A 19,458-nucleotide genomic window follows, 5' to 3' on the forward strand; every position below is an offset into this window, starting at 1 on the left:
CCCATAGTAAATTTTTATTATTCTCAACATGATTAATAAATAATAAATACATAATTACCTAGATTTTAGAGAGTATATTCTGTTAAACACTTAAGTATCTCGTTTACCCAGAAATATTTCTTTTAGTAACTGGAGCACCACTTAGTTCATTGCAGCAATGTATGGGACCTCAAAGGTATCAATATGCATAAAGCTGCCAAATGTTTTCTTAGTAAAAGGAATTTGAAGAAGCAAAACTTTGTAACTTCTAATTGGGGGATTGGGATTGACACATACACTATTGATACTATGTATAAAATATACAACTAATGAGAACATACTGTATAGCACAGGGAACTCTATTTAATCCACTGTGGTGACCTAAATGGGAAGGGAATCCAAAAGAGGGGATATGTGCATAAGTATAGCTGATTCATTTTGCTGTACAGTAGAAACTAACACAACATTGTAAAGCAACTATACTCCAATAAAAATTAATTTTAAAAACTTTGTAACTTTGAGACTTCCCTGGTGGTGCAGTGGTTAAGAATCCACCTGCCAATGAAGGGGACATGGGTTCCAGCCTTGGTCTGGGAAGATCCCACATGCCGCGGAGCAACTAAGCCCATGTACCACAACTACTGAGCCTGCGCTCTAGAGCCCGTGAATCACGACTACTGAAGCCCGCGCACCTAGAGCTGGTGCTCCGCAACAAGAGATGCCACTGCACTGAGAAGCCTGTGCACCGCAACGAAGAGTAGCCCCGCTTGCCGCAACTAGAGAAAGCCCACACACAGTAGCGAAGACACAACGCAGCCAAAAATAAATAGGTAAGTAAGTAAATAAAAAAAATTTATTTTAAAAACTTTGTAACTTCTTTAAAATATTCATTTAATATTATTTATGACTTCTTTATGACTTATGAAATGTCAATTCTCTTTGATGAACAGATATGAAAATTTATCTCATAAAAACTCAATTATAATTAAGTTTTATTTTGCAATGCTTAATTTCTTATTGTGTTTATAAGCCTAATAATATGTTGAATATGCATTCTCAAAATTTTAATAAAGTAAAAATAGAACTATAAAGAAGATACTCTTAGCTACTAAGTTTTAAAAAATTCAATCAGGATGAGATTTAAATTAAATGTCTACATAATTTGTTATTTGATTTACTGTTACTCAAAATGATTTAACAGAATATGAAAATTGCTATTTTGAAAATTTATGTGAACAGAATATTGATGAAATTATACAAAAATATTTCATAAAAGTATATATTCATTAAGGACTAAAAAATATTGCTTTATTAAAGTTCCATTTTTTTTCAATTGTTTTATGATCATGTGAAATGGTAAAAATAACACATTCTATGTGTTTATTGATGTACATAGCAACTAAGGATACTCTAATAATAGATTTTATTAATGTAATTATTTAAAAATACTACTATAAAGTTACAACTGAATTCTCTGGAAAGGCTATATCAAGGAAATTTGGGTTGATGTTGAATCTATTTGAAAGCACAAAAAAATGGAGGCCCCTATATCCCATGTTTATACGATTAGTTTGCATGTGATCCTTTTTCCTGCTCATAGGCCTGGAATTTAACATTTTAAGTTAGCTCAAGTTTCTCTAGTGCTACCACAGTTATACATAATTGATAAGGACTTAAAGTACTCTTTACTAAACTTTCCTTTCTAGATATATAGACCTATTCAGATTATCTTCTAAATATTTCAGGTAGATCAATTACCATGTCACTTGCTCTGGCCCATCAGAAAGTATACACAGAGTCCAAACAACAAAAGAAATAGATTGCTTACAATTAGTAGATATCAAAAAGAAACATTATCTAGTTTCAATTTACTTTCTCTAAGTAAAATCCAGAATTACCTCTATTTGTTGTGGAAAAGATATTGGAATAAAGCTACAGGTATCACACTATAATTTAGATTATCATTATTTGAGCAATTATAAAAATTTCCTTTGTAATCTGAAATTACTCTGCATCTATATTTAAAACTGTTAATTATAATAGTAGAATTAAAGTAAAATTATTAGAGATCAAATCCACTCCCAGGGATTATGGCTTTTTACAGTTATATTACAATGTCTCAGGGTACTTCTATAATTTGTATTATACTGCCTACTTTTCTATATTAAATATCTGACAATATATGATTCTTGGCAAAATGTATTGACATTTATTAGGGTTTATAATATTCTCTCTTTTTCTTCTTAATAGAGACAAAGTAGGAAGAAGAAAGCACTGAGAAATGTTAGCTCTGTACTTGAAGTCTTTGGAATGATCACCCAAAATGCTAAATATTTCAGTCATCTAGAATTTAATTGTGAACAATATTGATAAAAATTTTACAGCAATACTCATGTATTTAAGGCATGAGATGTGTTAAGTTTAAGAATAAGGTACAGCTAAGTACTGCTGTGTTACCATAGTAATAAGTTAGGAATCTGAAAGCCATAAAATCTAGCTATTAATAATTCGTATAAATGTACATTCTGGAACCAATCATGTCATCAGAATTTTTTCATGAACAGCAACAACTAGATTTGAGTTCTCAATGCGTAAGTCACTCATAATAGTCTTAAAATAAATATGTAGCAAAAAAGAAGAAATTCCCAGCTGAAAAGATATACTTACCATTACTGAAATTAATTTCTAGGTACCAAAGGAGATATGTGCACAGCCTTTTAAGAGCAGGAACTGTGTTTATTTCCAAGTAGTAATAAAAATACTGTTAGTGTAATAATCAAAGTACTCCCAAACTGGGAAGAATGCAAACTTTTTAAAAGTCAACTTTGTTGTATTTATCATTATATTAGATTATTGTATGAAATTCCTGATATTTGACCTTTTGACCTACAAAAAATGCAGTTCCATTTGGTTTAACCTAATAATTGACTCATAAAATAATGAAAACTTTTATATGCAAAGGAAGATTTTTCCATTATCATTTTTATAAATTAGCCTATAAAAGAGTTAAATATGAAAAAAAGTATCCTTAACATTTTTCCAAGCGATAAATAAAAACTAAAGCAAAAAATTTAAAGCTACGGGAAATCATTTTTATATTTATAGATCTATTTTAGAGATTTTTAAAAACTGAACTGTACCAGTTAATACAGAGGAGGTATTAAAATGTATAGTTTATCATTCTGAGCCAATTGCCCAAAGATATTTATGCAAAGTTTACTTGATTTGATTCTAATAGTCAGAAAGCAAAGGAATAGAAGTGAATTAGCTATAGCAATACTACTGAGCCTTATTCATGGCTAAAATAATTTCTTTTAAAAAAAAATATGTTAAGTGACAAATATTTATTGCCATCACAAAGAAGATTCTGTGACATATCTAGTGAAAGCAAGGAAATAAATAGTTTGCTTCCTAATTAGTATAAGAAGCCAGACCAATTTGGCAGTAGAAACCAAATCAGTGGAGATGTTAATTCACTCATTTATTAAATTATTCATCAGACATTCATTGCACAGTTACAGTATGCCAATAGGTATACTACAGACTTAGTAGAATACCCCCAGTGCTGTACAGAGTGCTGTACAGAGTGCTGTACAGAGACGTGCCCTTTCTAGCTTATATGTTATAAAGATTTGTTCAACAGTGACGCAAAAAGGGTAAAATCTGTTCCAGTGACAACCCCCTCTCCTCAAGTCCAGATTTTTCTAATTTGGGGGCAACAAGATCAGTGTATGTATAACCTTTTAGGTATGGGGCTCCATGAGTATGCCTGGATTAAGACACATTACATTTTTCCATTACAACAGTGCCCTTTCAGACCAACATTCCACTCAGGCTAGCCTGCATCTTACTTAAGTAAATACACTCCTTGTCCTTCAGAGGCTCTCCCTATCTCGTTCTGGCACCCAGACATTCATCGAAACGAATCAAAAAGTCCGAAAGCTAGAGACTCAATAGAAAACAGTCATCAAGATATCTAAAGTAGCACGACCCCATATTCTTATGTACGTCCTTTTCCAGATCACACCCTCATTTTTTAATCTGAGATTTTAGGCAAAAAGAAGAAAAGTAGGGCTTTCCTGGTGGCGCAGTGGTTGAGAGTCCGCCTGCCGATGCTGGGCACACGGGGTCGTGCCCTGGCCCGGGGAAGATCCCACGTGCCGCGGAGCGGCTGGGCCCGTGAGCCATGGCTGCTGAGCCTGCGCGTCCGGAGCCTGTGCTCTGCAACGGGAGAGGCGCGTACCGCAAAAAAAAAAAAAAAAAAAAAAAAAAAAAAAAAAAAAAAAAGAAGAAGAAAAGTAAGGATCACACCAAAAATTCTTTACTATGAGGGCACCCTCTATTCCATGGAGAAAGGAGGCAAATTAGGTCTTCTAACCTCCTTTCTGGTCTCATGTGCTTTCTGGTTCCTTAATAGTCATTATCTAGTTTTAAATGTGTGGACTAAACAATGCTGTTGTATAACATAGTTCTCTTATCCCTCCAAAGAGGAAATCCTGGATTTGGAAGGTATTCATAAAGAAAAAAATTCAAAAGAAAGTTCATATTTTAAAATATCTACAGAACTTATTTGACACAGGCATATCTTAGCATGCAGTACAGTTGTGGCAATGCTGCTGTTACTAGTGTTATTTAAGTATTCTGTCCATTCTGCTGAACTTCCTAACACAAAACAGTCTTTGTTGCAAAAGATAATCTCTTCTTTTGACAATTTAAAGGGTAAATAATAATTTTTTTATGCCACAATGCATCATGAAAATTAAGATTTGCTTATTTTACATTTCTGCAAGAAGTCTGAAAACTACGGGTATATTTTTGAGAGATTATTTTATATTTTATAGAGAAATGATTTTAGAAGAATAGGAAAGAACAGAGAACATATTCTAATTTGAAAGTGATTTTAACATAGTTTAATTTAAATGAATTTCACTTTTACACAAGAATATAGCTTCTTTCACATTAACATAAGTGAATGACAGCCAAGTATCTGTGCTAAACTTTATGCTAAAATTGGCTTGGATTGCCCTGTTCCCCAAGCATTATAAGGACCTCTGCTTCCAAACAATAGCTTGATATTAGTACAGATTCAGCATACCAAGCAAACAGCCTTAACTGGTGATACTCACTTTCAAGGGCAGGCAGGAGAGTAGTAATTTTTCAGAAACATGTACCCTGCTGCTAGCAATAAGCAAGACAAAGTGACTTTAGAGTCAGACACACCAAAGTTCAAATGCTGGCTCCAAAATTTATCAGTGGAATGACTTCAACCTCTCCAAGTTTTCTCATCCATAAGACAGGGATACTAACACCAACTTTATGAGTTGTCATACAGAAAAATCAGAAACATGTAATATATGTAAGCAGAGACTAATACATAGTAATTGCTTAGGTTAGTAGTAATAGACCAGAGATGCTCAGCCCTTGCTCAGGATGCCCTAGGATCCGCCAATTATCTCAAGAGGTCATAAGATTGTCAAAAGAAAAATCAATATTAATTCACCTTATTTTAAAAATACATAACCTATATCATTAAAGGGATGTGTGGAAATGCCATCAAAGAAAACAATGGCTTACATGTTGGCACTTCTAAAAGATGAGATTTCATGTCATAAGCTCTTCTAAGAGAAACAGTTGAAGAATATAGAAATTTTTGGAAGTGAATGCAAACTATAAAAGAATGATAGTTTGTTATTCCCCATAAATTTGGGACAGTGTTAGAGAATCTTTTAATTTTATTAATTAAGATTAAGACTGTCTGAGAAAATATTTTAAGGTCAAACAGTAGGGCTTTTTTTTTTCTACCTGAGGTAGATGTTTTTAATAAGATTATTTTATTAACCTGCAATAAGAGGCAGTGAATACAGAAGATTTGTATCCAGAGATTTGGTGAACTCTGACCCTGGCTTTAAACTGGTGTGCAACTCTAAGAATTAAAGTTTATAATTCCTTTGAACTCAAATTTAATCATTTAAAATAATCTATTTAGCATGACATCCAGAGAGTAATCAATAGGTACTGTTCATATGTTAAAAGATAGAAGTAATGTTATCTATATTTAATTCTCTGTACAATCTAATTAGTCATGCTATTATTCCTGTGTACAACGAAATTTAGGATTTTAATGTTGTATTTAATTTAAAACTATGATTCATAACTACTTTATCTATTAAGCAGCATTTACATTTAGTCTAGAAGATTAAGTAACATGATACTTGAATATAATACCTTGTGAATGAAGTAGTTAGTAAATAAATACTGAGCTGATAAATAATGTTATTTATTATTTCAGAATATCTTCTGACCAAAAAAAAATGAGTGTTGTAGAAACAAGTTACTGTCTTCTTTTGCTTTGTTTTTCAAGAAGCACTAATAGACTAAAATTTAACCTGTTAAGACTATGTCATTTATTCAAAAAGAGGAGACGAGCTTCTTAGGTGGATGCTAGGGAAAGGGCACACCCCCAAAGCACTAGGGAAAGGGCACACCCCCAAACACTAGAGAACTTTAAAAAGTAATTCATTCCAACCCCAGCCATTTGAATCCTCATGAGCTGAGGTTTCAGACAGTCATGGAGTAGAGACAAGCCACCTCCTCTGTGTACTGTTTGAATTGCTGACCTACAAAATCTGGGCACGTATTAAAACTTTTGTTTATTTCAAAAAAAATAAAAATAAAAATAAAAAAATAAAAAGTAATTCAAAGAACTTCAGCTGAAAGAACATCTTAGGAATGATTAAGGACCTAGGGGATGGATTCTATTATCTTCAGTATGTACCAATGACATAATATTAATAATAAATAATTGCTTTCCTCAGCTTGGTGTATTAGAAGGAGGGTGGATAGAACAGCCCTGCTTAGAAGGAAGTATCCAAAAAACAAAAACAGAAGACTCACGCTTACCTGAATCTGTGGCATTTCTGCTCTACTTAGACATTTGAGAAACATCCAATTTATGACAATTGTTAAAATTCTAACTTTCAAAACCCAGGTCAAGTGACATGCTGTTCTACAATATTTTTTCTCATTTTGAATATTTCTATAGCATTTCTTGTCTTTCTTGAGGCATTTATTCTGGGTTTTATAGGACATAGTTGCATGATTTTTTTAATAACCAAATTAGACACAAACACACATTGAGAGTGACTGTGTCTTTCTTTATTCACTATCCTCTAAAGCATCTTCTAGCAGGGCATTAATAAACATTGATTTTTAAAAAAAGAGTAGAGCATTGACAAAGAATAAAGTACAGTAATTTTCCCAAGATATGAAATAAAATATCCCTACTATTCCACCCCCATTTTTTCTTTTCTTTTTCTCTTTCTTTTAAAAAATGTTTAGTCAAATTTAATTCAATCTGGGCTTCCCTGGTGGCGCAATGGTTGAGAGTCCGCCTGCCGATGCAGGGGACACGGGTTCGTGCCCCAGTCTGGGAAGATCCCACATGCCGCAGAGTGGCTGGGCCTGTGAGCCATGGATGCTGAGCCTGCTCGTCCGGAGCCTGTTCTCCGCAACGGGAGAGGCCACAACAGTGAGAGGCCCGCGTACCGCAAAAAAAAAAAAAAAAAAAAAAAAAAATTTAATTCAATCCTTATAATCCTTTCACTTTCTTAACCTTTTACTTCTCATACTTCCAAGTCAAGTATGGGCAGAAATGTGTACAAATTATCTTTTCATGCAAATTTGTGGGAAGTCAATCTATTTTAGATCTGTTGGCCTTAGTGTAAGTATTTGGGCATAAAGTTCACAGTAGTGAGAAGATCATGGTTGAAATTTCTGTCCCTAGATATTTCTACCAAGAAAGGGTAGTGATAGCAGGAGCTTTGGGAACAGAATTACATGGTGGGTTGTTGCCAAACTGGAGACTGTTGCTGGAGAGAAATATGTGATGTATACAACTGATACCCTGGAGAGTTTTTTTTTTTAAGTAGTACAAAGGAACCCAAGATTTTGCTGCCTTTTGTCAGTAAACACCTATTATCTTCTGTCTTGCTTCCTGCCCTCCCTTCCATCCTCCATCCCTTTCTTCTTTCTTTCCTTCTTCCCTCCTTCCCTTCCTCTCCTTCACGCTCTGTTTCCCCAACCCCCACCAAATGTTTCAATTTCCCATTTTGTTAAGTGTTAGCATACAATAGTATTTTGTTAGCAAGTGAACTAAACAAATTAAAGATTGGGCTTCAGGGATTCCCTGGTGGTCCAGTGGTTCAGAATCCATCTTGCAGTGCGGGGGATGCCAGTTTGATCCCTGGTCGGGGAATTAAAATCCCACAAGCCGCGGGACAACTAAGCCCGCAAGCTGCAACTACTGAGCTCGTGCGCTCTGGAGCCCGCGCACAGCAACAAAGAGCCCGCGCCACAACTAAGACCAGACGCGGCCAAGAAAAAAAGATTAGGCTTCAGAGTCTTTAATGGCTGAAGACAGAGATGTACTAGGGAATTACTAAATGACTAATGAGCCATCAATTTGTGGATTAGTGAAATCTAGAGCAGGAGATCATAAATCAACCCTTAAGTGGTTAAGACAAAGTGCACCAAGAACTGACTAAAGAAATTCAGGATCTGTATTCAAGTGTAAGAATTTTCCTGAGGGTCAGATGGCTAATACAGTAGGGAACAATGAGTTTCAACTATCAGTTTAAAGAGTATAGTCACATTGCTCAAGAAATTCAGTCTCAAACAGCCTAAGATTGCCAAAATAGTTTAAGAACTATCTGAGCAAAACTAAGAATTTTACCATCTACCAACCCAAATAACTTTTAATTTGTATTCTTGAACCAAGGCCAAGATTTTCTTTTATCTGGTTCTCATTATTAACATTGCTGAAGTATCAGAAGATATTAACTGGGAAAATATTGAGGTGATTTCACAATTTCTCAGGAATTCAGGTTTCCCAACTTGAAAATGAGCCATAGCGGCTCTTCAAATTCTCTGAAAATTTCATTAAAAAAATAAGCAGTCCCAATGTACTTAATCAGAACATTTTTTCCCTCAGTTTACTTTTTCTTCTGTACGCTACATTAGAAATCCACTTTAACAAAACCCACTCCTTTTTCCCCACAAAAATAACAAGTAATTTACATTTGATCATTGCATAATGAGATTGATCCTCTACAAAGAAGTCTTTCAATCATGAAAAGTGAAAACAGGGGGATTATTATAAAGGTCTGTTTGTGACTTATGAAGTTTATTCTGTAGGTACATAAGACTCAATTCTATATTTAATTTACAGTTTTTTTCTGCCAAACTAGTACTTAACCTATATTCTATTGCTATAAATTAATGCAATAAGATACTAGATAATATTCATTAATAAGAATATCCTAAAAAGAAAAGTTTAAGATTACCAACTGACAAATATTTTGAAATAGGTTGTAGCAGATTTCTTTCTTTTTTTTTAAGCTTTTTATTTTATATTGGAGTATAGCCAATCAACAATGTTGTGATAGTTTCAGTTGCACAGCAAAGAGACTCAGCAATACATATACATGTATCCATTCTCCCCCAAAGTCCCCTCCCGTCTATGTAGCAGCTTTCTTTTAAATCATAAAGGCATATAAGATTATTTTCAAACATTTTGAAAAAATCAATTGCTTTTAGAATACTAGACGTAAATACTATATTTAGGCTCTCCTAGTTTACATATACATTTAAATAAATTTTATGCTCTTTTGCAAGATATTAGTCCTATAGGATTTTTTTTCCTTTTTTTTTTTTTTTTTTTTTTTTTTTTGCGGTACGCGGGCCTCTCACTGTTGTGGCCTCTCCCGTTGCGGAGCACAGGCTCCGGACGCGCAGGCTCAGCGGCCATGGCTCACGGGCCTAGCCGCTCCACAGCACGTGGGATCTCCCCAGACCGGGGCACGAACCAGTGTCCCCTGCATCAGCAGGCAGACTCCCAACCACTGCGCCACCAGGGAAGCCCAGTCCTATAGGATTTTAAACAAATACAAATTTTCATGTTTCTAGAAGCTTTATAATCAAGATAAAATGACTTTTAACATTAATTATTAAAAGAAAATTAAGCCTTAAAAAATAGACTTTCATTCTCATTTTTCTTAACTAAGTTGTAGTTGACCTTTTGCCTCGGCAACAGTAAATTTCATAATTAAGAAAAAGTTTCCTAATGATTTATGTTTGTTGCAAAATAACATAGGTCTCCTGAGGGCAAAGACTAGAATTTTTGCACTTTTTTTTTCTACTTTTAAAAACTGTGGTAAAATACATGTTAAATAAAATTTACCATATTAACCATTTTTAAGTGTACAGCTCAGTGATATTTTTTCCAGGTTTACTGAGATAAAATTGATATATAACATGGTGTAAGTTCAAGTTATAAACATGTTGATTTGATATACTTACATATAGCAAAATAATTATCAGTGTCAGGTATTGTTACCTGACACTTCTATTACTCACATAATTACTACTTTTTCTTTGTGGTGAGAACATTGGCCTACTCTCTTAACAACTACCAGTATATAATGTGTTATTAACTCTAATCACAGTGGTGTATATTAAATTCCCTGAACTTATTTAACTTCTAACTGTAAGTTTGTACTCTGGACCAACATCTCCCCATTCCCCCCCACTCTCCAGCTCTTGGTAACCACCATTCTACTCTGTTTCTACAAGTTCAGCTCTTTTAGATTCCACATATAGGTGATATCAATACAGTATTTATCTTTCTCTGTCAGACTTATTTCACTTATGTTGTCACAAATGTCAGGATTTCCGTTTTCATGGCTTAAGAATATTCCATTGTATATACATACATACCACATCTCTTTCTATTCATCTGTTGACTACAATTTTTAATTTTTTGAGGAAACTCCATACTGCTTTCCTTAGTGGCTCCACCAACTTACATTCTCACCAGGAGTTCATAGGGGTTCCCTTTTCTCTACATCCTTGCCAACACCTGTTTTTTCTTATCTTTTGAGATTAGCCACTTTGACAGGTGTGAGGTGATATCTCATTGTGGTTTTGACTTGTATTTCCCTGATGATTAGTGACATTGAGCACCTCTTCATGTACCTGTTGGACAATCTGTATATCTTCTTTGGAAAAATGTCTATTAAGATCCTCTGCCCATTTTTAAACTGTACTGTTTGGTTTTTTTTCCTATTGAGTTGTATGAGCTCCTTATATATTGTGGATATTGACCTCTTATCAGATGTAAGATTTGCTAATATTTCTTCCCATTCCATGGGTTGGCTTTTCATTTTTCTGATGGTTTCCTTCACTGTGTAGAAGATTTTTAGTTTGATGTAGTTCCACCTGCTGATTTTTGCTTTTATTGTTTGTGCTTTTGGTGTCATATCCAAAAAATCATTGCCCAGACCAATGTCAAGGAGTTTTTCCTATGTCTTAAGAGTTTTATGGTTTCTGGTCTTACATTTAAGTCTTTAATCCATTTCAAGTTCAGTTTTGTGAGTGATGTAAGACAGAAGAAGCCCAATTTCATTTTCCTGCATGTGGTTATCCAATTTTGCCAATACCATTTATTGAAGAGATTATCCTTGAGTAGTCTTGACTCTCTTGGCAAATATTAATTGACCATATGCAGGCATTTATTTCTGGGCCCTCTATTCTCTTCCATTGGTTTATGTCTATTTTTATACTAGTACCATACTGTTTTGATTACTATAGCTATGTAACAGAGTTTGAAAACAGGAAGTGTGATGCCTCCAACCATGTTCTTCTTTCTCATGATTGCTTTGACTATTCAGGGTCCTTTGTACTTCCACAAAAATTTTAGGATTGTTTTTTCTATTTCTGTGGAAAATGCCATTGGAATTTTGATAGGAATTGCATTGAATCTATAGATGGCTTAGTGCAGTATGGACATTTTAATAATATTAATTATTTCAATCCATGAATATGGGATATCTTTCCAATTGTTTGTGTCTTCAGTTTCTTTCCTCAAAGTCTTATAGTTTTCAGTGTATAGGTCTTTCACTTCCTTGGTTAAATTTATTCCTAAGTACTTTATTGTTTTTGATGCTATTGTAAATGGAATAGATTTTCTTTATTTCTTTTCAGATAGTTTGTTGTTAATGTATAGAAACACAATTGATTTCTGTATGTTGATTTTGTATCCTTCAACTTTACTGAATTCATTGATTTGTTCTAAATGTTTTTGGTGAAGTCTTTAGGATTTTCTACATGAAATATCATATTATCTGCAAAGACAATTTTACTTCTTCCCTTCTGGTTTGAATGCCTTTATTTCTTTGTCTGGCCTGATTGCTCTATCTAAGATTCCCAGTACTTTGTTGAATGAGAATGGTCAGAGTGGGCACCCTTGTCTTGCTCCTGATCTTAGAGGGAGAGCTTTCATTCTTTCACCATTGAATGTGATATTAACTCTGAGTTTGTCAAATGTGGCCATTATTATGTTGAAGTATGTTCCTTCTAGATCCAGTTTGTTGAGAGTTAATATTATGAAAGGATATTGCATTTTGTCAAATGCTTTTTCTGCATCTATTGAGATGATCATATGATATATGTTTTTCATTCTATTAATGTGGTGTATCATATTTATTGATTTGCAATGTTGAACCATCTTTGCATCCCAGGGATAGGCTAAAGGCTCATCAATATTATCTTTACAAATAATCAGTTCTTAGTTTTATCGATCTTTTCTATTGGTTTTCTGGTTTCTATTTCATTTATTTCTGCTCTTCTCTTTATTATTTCCTTCCTTTTGCAAACTTTGGACTTTATTTGTTCTTCTTTTTCTAGTTCCTTTGAGATGTAAAGTTAGGTTTACTTAAGATCTCTTTTTTTCTTAACTTATTGCTATAAATACCCCTTTTGGAACTGCTGTTGCCTCATCACATAGGTTTTCATATATTGTGTTTCCATTTTCATTTCTTTCAAGATATTTTAATTTCTTTTTTGATTTCTTCTTTGATCCACTGGTTGCTCAAGAGTGTGTTGTTTAATTTCCACCTATTTGTAAAATGTTCAGCTTTCCTCCTGTTATTGATTGCAAGTTTCATGTTGTTATAATGAGAAAAATACTTGGTATGATTTCAGTCTTCTTAAATTTGCTAAGACTTATTTTGTGTCCTATCATATAATATTCCTAGAGAATGTTCCGGGCATGATTGAGAAGAAGTGTATTCTGCTGCCATAGGATGGAATGTCTGTATATGTCTACTAAATCCATTTGGTCTAAATATTGGTTCAAGTCCAATATTTCCCTGTTGATTTTCTGTCTGGATGATCTACCCACTGTTGAAAGTGGGGTACTGAAGTCCCTAACTATTAATTTATTGCTGTCTATCTCCCTTCAGATCTGTTAGTATTTGCTTAATATATTAAGGTGCTCTGATGTTAAGTGTACATATATTACAACTGTTATATCTTCTTGATGAATTGACCCCATTTTCATTATATAATGACCTTCTTTGTCTCTTTTTAGCAACTTTGGCTTAAAATCTAATGTTTTTGACATAAGTATAACTATCCCTGCTCTCTTTTGGTTTCCATTCAGGTGGAATAACTTTTTCCATCCCTTCACTTTCTGTCTACGTGTGTCTTTAAAGCTGAAGTGAGTGTCTTATAGCCAGCATATAGTTGGGTCTTGTTTTTTCATCCATGCAACCATTCTATGTCTTTTGATTGGAGAAGTCAACATATTTACATTTAGACTAGTTATTGACAGGTAAGGATTTACTAATGCCATCTTATTGTTTTCTGGTTGTTTTGTCTCTTGTTCCTTTCTTCCTCTCGTGTAGCCTTCCTTTGTGAATTGGTGATTTTCTGTAGTGGTATGCTCTGATTTCCTTTTCTTTATCTATTGTGAATCTACTGTAGGTTTCTGCTTTCTGGTTCCTATGAGGTGTATACAAAACATCTTGCAAGTTTTACTCTCCTCCTTTTATGTTTTTAATGTCATAATTTTCCTCTTTTTATATTGTGTATTCATTAATAAATTGTACTAGTTATAGTTATTTTAATACTTTGTCCTTTAACCTTTATACTAAGAGTTAGATGGTTAACACACCACCATAATACAGTATTAGAGTGTTATGAATTTGACTATATATTTACATTTACCAGGGTTGTATATTTTCATATGTTTTCCTGTTACTAATTAGCAGCCTTTCATTTCAATTTGAAGAACTCCTTTCAGCATTTATTGTAAGGCAGGTCTAATGAACATGAATTCCCTCAGCTTTTATTTGTCTGGGAAAATATTTCTCCTTCATTTCTGAAGGATAACTTTGCTGATTATGCACTTTCTTATGCCTGAGAAATGTCTTTTATTGCTCAGGGTATAGCTATATTCAAGAACTGTATCTATATTATAAATGAAATCTAAAACAGCAAAAAATGTAAAATTTATGTATACAATCTTATTTGCATTAAAAGAGTAGATTTTATGATGTAACAGAATATTTTCCTCATGATTTTATGCTTTAAAACCTAAATAAGAAATTAAAATTGGTCTACTTAATGCATTAATGTCTGAAACTTAAAACTTTCATAGTATTATTTAGTTTTCAGATCCAGAACATTTCCCAAAAGGATTCTAAAGCACAGACAGAAAGAGACAATGATTCTGCTGTCACAGATGTTATCTATTTTGTGTTAAATATAAGTATGCATAGCACCACTCACATCCAATATTTTTTTACTGCCAATACAGTTCTTCATCCTTCTACACTTCAGATAGCTTCCTACTACTCTGATAGGTCTTACTTTAAAGAAAAAGCCCCACAAAGCCTCATCTGCATAACTACAACATATGATCTAAAAACTAGTCCAGTGGGCAGGACTGTACAAACACTTTCTGACAAAGGAAAAAGAGGAAGAGAGATGTGATAGCATCATACTTGATGTTACTTTTATATTTGCTCTTGTAATATAATTTCAGCATAGGTGCTCTATTAGGTTCCACAGAATAGTCCTCTAACACAGTAGGAGTACTTTTGTGATGTAAACCTAATCCAGGGTGATGACAGATGGAAAAAGTACTGGGTCAGATGAATTTAATTTTAATTTTCTTTAAATTTAATTTTCTCTCACCCACAATGACTATTCCAAGTTTTCAAGTATAACTTTCTGTTTAGACATCTGTAAATTGTTATGAAGGAAGATAGTTAAAAACTTCAGAAGAAAAATGTTCCTTTTAAATATTTCTATGCTTACTTTTACACTCATTATTAGGGTAAAATATTTTTAACTAAGGTAGTTTCAAATCATTAATTAATTATATAACAGAATTGTGATAAAGATTATTTCACAGAGGCTCTTAAAACATAATTGAACAATTTTATAACATATGAATGTATGCAGCTTGATGGAAAGACTAGTATACTATCCAAGAACTATTAATTTTTTTGTGAGAAGAGATAATCTGACATCTAAGGCAATGTACTTACTCTTTGGACTAGCCTGCTACTCCTTGAGACTAACATCTCTAGTCTTTGAGTGTTCACTACAATGATGTGAAAATGAAAAGAATTGTTATTATCCTGGAAACTATTATAATCAAAACAGTAATAAAACTTTCTAGGATAATTTTTATTTCCTTACTTGCATCTCTCAATAAAAACATGCTTCAAGATTACCTACAGAAGAGCTTAAGGAATCAAGATAATTCAAAAGCAAAAGGAAATTTTTCATTGTGATATAAGAAACTTTACCTACCTTTGTGGAATATAGAACATATGTTGTGGAGGTGGTTTATATAGGATTCCTTCATACACAGGCCAGAGCCCACTTAAAATTCTGAAGAGAGAACTTTTCCCACAACCATTGGGACCAGTTATCAAAAGATGCATTCCTTCTTCTACCTAAGGTAAGAAATAAAATTAGAAATTACAATATGTAAAAATGGTTTAATTTCACAGCATTTAAAAGGGATTTAAAAAAAAAAAACTTTCAAACACATGATAACCTAGGATGGGCAAGGAAATCAAAGAAAAATATATCGGGATTGAGACCATCAAATCTGGCTTTTGATTATGCTCTGATGCTAAAAGCATCATAAAATAATCCAATTCCAAAGAAATGGATCTTCTTCAAATGGGCACTGACTTCCCAAAATTTTCATTGAGGTCTTGCCATCACATACTACACAAATATGTAGGAACATAACCACGGGGAAATAAGAAATTGTAAAAATTTAATTTAAATTAAAATAGATTAAATTTATTTTATTTATATTAATATTTGATTAAATTTACTTCAATTAAGATACAACTTTGTTTTATTTGTAAGTTGGAGTTCTACAAGTCAGCTGGGTTGTTTAATTCAGTAGTCTGAAATGTTACAGAAATCACAAAAGCCCATAATGAGAGACATAAAATGATTCTAATTTTGGTTTATTCACAGATGGAGAAAATACGTTTATGAAATTAAGACAGAGACAAGCAAGAAGATTGTAATTTAGTCTTATGTCTAGGGATGAATTAAGTTATTTATCGATTGTTGATTGGATGATTCCCTTAGAATCTTTCAGCTTATTTATCATTTAAACAGTTAAATTTCATGACAGTTAACAGTTAAATTTATTCCACCCAATAGGATCAGGAAGTTGTCAAGGTGTTATTTAAAAGGCATTGTAAGGGTCAAGAAAAAGGAACATTATTTAAAAATCTGATTTACTTTTAAGAACAAATGATATTTAATAATTAGTGACTAAAAAATTAATATAGTATGAAAGTACGAGAGGCAGAAATTTACAGTATGCCTGTATATATAGATTTGTACAGTATAGATACAAATATCTAAAGTCCATGATGTAGAATACATTATGTTGAAAACTCAAAGGTGAAAGAGCATAATATTACTTGTATTATGTCAGTATAAGGAACCATATCCATGTATATCCATTACTCATTTGCTGTGTATAACATAAGCTAAAATCTTTTTGCTGAAAGAAGATGGTAGGGAGAGGAAGGGGGGAAGGGAGGAAGGGAAGGAAAAAAAGGTTGATATGAAGGTTAGATAAAAGAACTAAGAATGTACGTAATAAATATATGTAAAGCAAAAATGGTTCAGATTTATATTCTAAGTAATCAGTCATTTCCTCGGCAAACATTGATTGAATATCTAAATGTGCTTGACATTCTTCTAGGCACAGAAGATACAGTGCTGCTCAAGACAAAGTCCCTGTTCTTGTGGAGCTTACATTTCAATGGCAAAGATGGCAATAAACATATGAACAAAAAATTAAGTAGTCATAAATGCTATGATAGCAAAAAAGGAAGATGTGTTAGGGAAAGATGGTGGCATTGTGAGGTTGGCAGGGGAAGGGGGCTTCTTTTGATTAAGTGGTCAGGAAAGTCCTCTTTGAGGAGATACCATTTTGCCTTAGCCTGGTGACAAGAAGCAACAAGTAAGATCTGGTGGAAGAGCATTCCAGGCAATAAAGATAGCTACCACAAAGACATAAGACAGGAGCAAGCTTGAGTCTATAAAATCTGACCACAGATATTTTTTCTCCCTAATTGTAGGCAAACTGAAATGCCATTTTGATAGAATAAAGTTAAAAAAAAAATCCTGGGAAGAACCCAGAAAGGGTTTTGTGATTTGCTCTGCTCTTTCAGTAGAGAGAGGATTAAGAAAGTTTAATTTTGTAAAAGCATAAACACTTTTCAAATGATTTTTTTTTTTTTTTTAATTTTTGTGGTACGTGGGCCTCTCACTGTTGTGGCCTCTCCCGTTGCAGAGCACAGGCTCCGGACGCGCAGGCTCAGCGGCCATGGCTCACGGGCCCAGCCGCTCCACGGCATGTGGGATCTTCCCGGACCGGGGCACGAACCCGTGTCTCCTGCATCAGCAGGCGGACTCTCAACCACTGCGCCACCAGGGAAGCCCTTCAAATGATTTTTTAAAGGTATGTGCCATGGCAAAAGGTATATAAATAAAATATTTAATAGGGTCATTCTCTACTAGGAATTCTCAGAAATTTAACACATTTTGAGTCATAATAGAACACTTTTCTACATTCATATTATTTTTTATCATAAGTTTTCTGATGTTTAGTAAACAGTGTGAGGCAAAATAATTCCCACATTTACTGAAATTTTCTTCTCCAAATGGTTTTTTAATTCCAAAACGCTAACCTAAGAATGAGAATGTTTTCCTCTAGAAACCTGTTTATTTATCAATCCATACAGAAGAAACAAAATTTTGTATTATACTTTGGGGACCTGAAACTTTAAATAAAACTCCCTGTCTGACTCAGAAATAAATAATCATAAATGTATACTATATTAACATATACCTTTGTAGAACCTCAAAATTTATGATACTTTCACTAGATTAAGTATTTTAAAATTCATTTTATATAAAAATATACTGAGCTATGAATGTTTTCATAGAAAGAGTGTTATGTGCCCACAATAATGTATTTAGTTAGTAGGTGGCAGAATTCAAGACTCTTCCTCTATTTAATAAATGGAGCAACAAGAATTGATATTATGAAACCTAACCTGATGAAAAACCTCTATACTAAGTCATATATTATAAATTGCTAAAGTATTAGCAAATAGTTAAATATCCCATGTAGTCCTCTTCAAAGGCTTTATTTTAAATCTACTTAAGATTATGCTGCATCATTAGCACCTTATTGCTACTCTATAGGTCAATTAATGGAAAAATAGAGCCCAACCAAATTGTAGTTAAAACACAATTTCTCTTACGTTTATTTAACACAGAATTTCTCCCTGTTCAGTACTTCTCATCCTCTTCCAGCAGACTTATGCATTTTCAAATACATCTTTAATAATTAAACCTAGACTAAGGTCCATATTAAAATCATTAAATGCACATATACGGTCATGTTTCTAATTCTTTTATCAAGTCCAATCATGTTATTGTTTGAACTAAGCACAGATAACTCAATTACACTTATCAGCAAATTATTTTGTACTTGAATTCCAAAGTGTGTGTTTGAATTTTATAATACTTTAAATCAGGGTCTCAGATTTATCAGCTATTTTTGCACCTTAGTTTTTGTAATCAAGACAGAGTATTAAATAACAAATAACTATTATTCTCAACATAATTAAAAGCTAAATTTCAATTCATGAATCTTCTGATCATTTTTTCCTAATAGAAGATGTGATTATTGAAAATATAAATTAAATTTAGAGAATGTAAACTTGCTGATGACTTCTCTCATATTTTAGTAAATATATAACAATATAGGCTTGTATTTTTTGAGTAACTCCTATAAGAAAAAAAATAAAATATATTTCCAGATATTAATTTCTGAAGAAATTTCCTATTGTTCCCCAAAGTTACTTTGTATAGGCTCTCAGTGTACTCTAATTTTGATTTTCAACCAGGCCATAAAGCAGTGGAAATCAAATTTTTCTTTCTCTCTGCTTTCTGAGGAAGTAACTGCTTCTGTAATTGAGCCCCTATGCATACCTTTCTTGATTTCCCCTCCTTTCCATATGCTCCTCCAAGTATTTAATATAAGGTAACATGAATTCTGAGTTGTTTTGTATTATT

At 33.2% G+C, this 19,458-nt stretch overlaps 1 protein-coding gene across 1 annotated transcript in view; it reads right to left on the bottom strand.

Annotated features, from left to right (window-relative positions):
• ABCD2 (ATP binding cassette subfamily D member 2) overlaps positions 1 to 19,458 on the bottom strand; it is a 92,517-nt gene that overhangs the window by 54,272 nt on the left and 18,787 nt on the right. Inside the window, exon 6 of the mRNA XM_059082257.2 lies at positions 15,640 to 15,785. Within this exon, the coding sequence (XP_058938240.1) occupies positions 15,640 to 15,785 (146 nt within the window). The remainder of the gene's footprint in view (positions 1 to 15,639; positions 15,786 to 19,458) is intronic.

This window comes from Kogia breviceps, chromosome 12 (genome assembly GCF_026419965.1).
Source record: "Kogia breviceps isolate mKogBre1 chromosome 12, mKogBre1 haplotype 1, whole genome shotgun sequence".
NCBI classification, from domain to species: Eukaryota; Metazoa; Chordata; class Mammalia; order Artiodactyla; family Physeteridae; genus Kogia; species Kogia breviceps.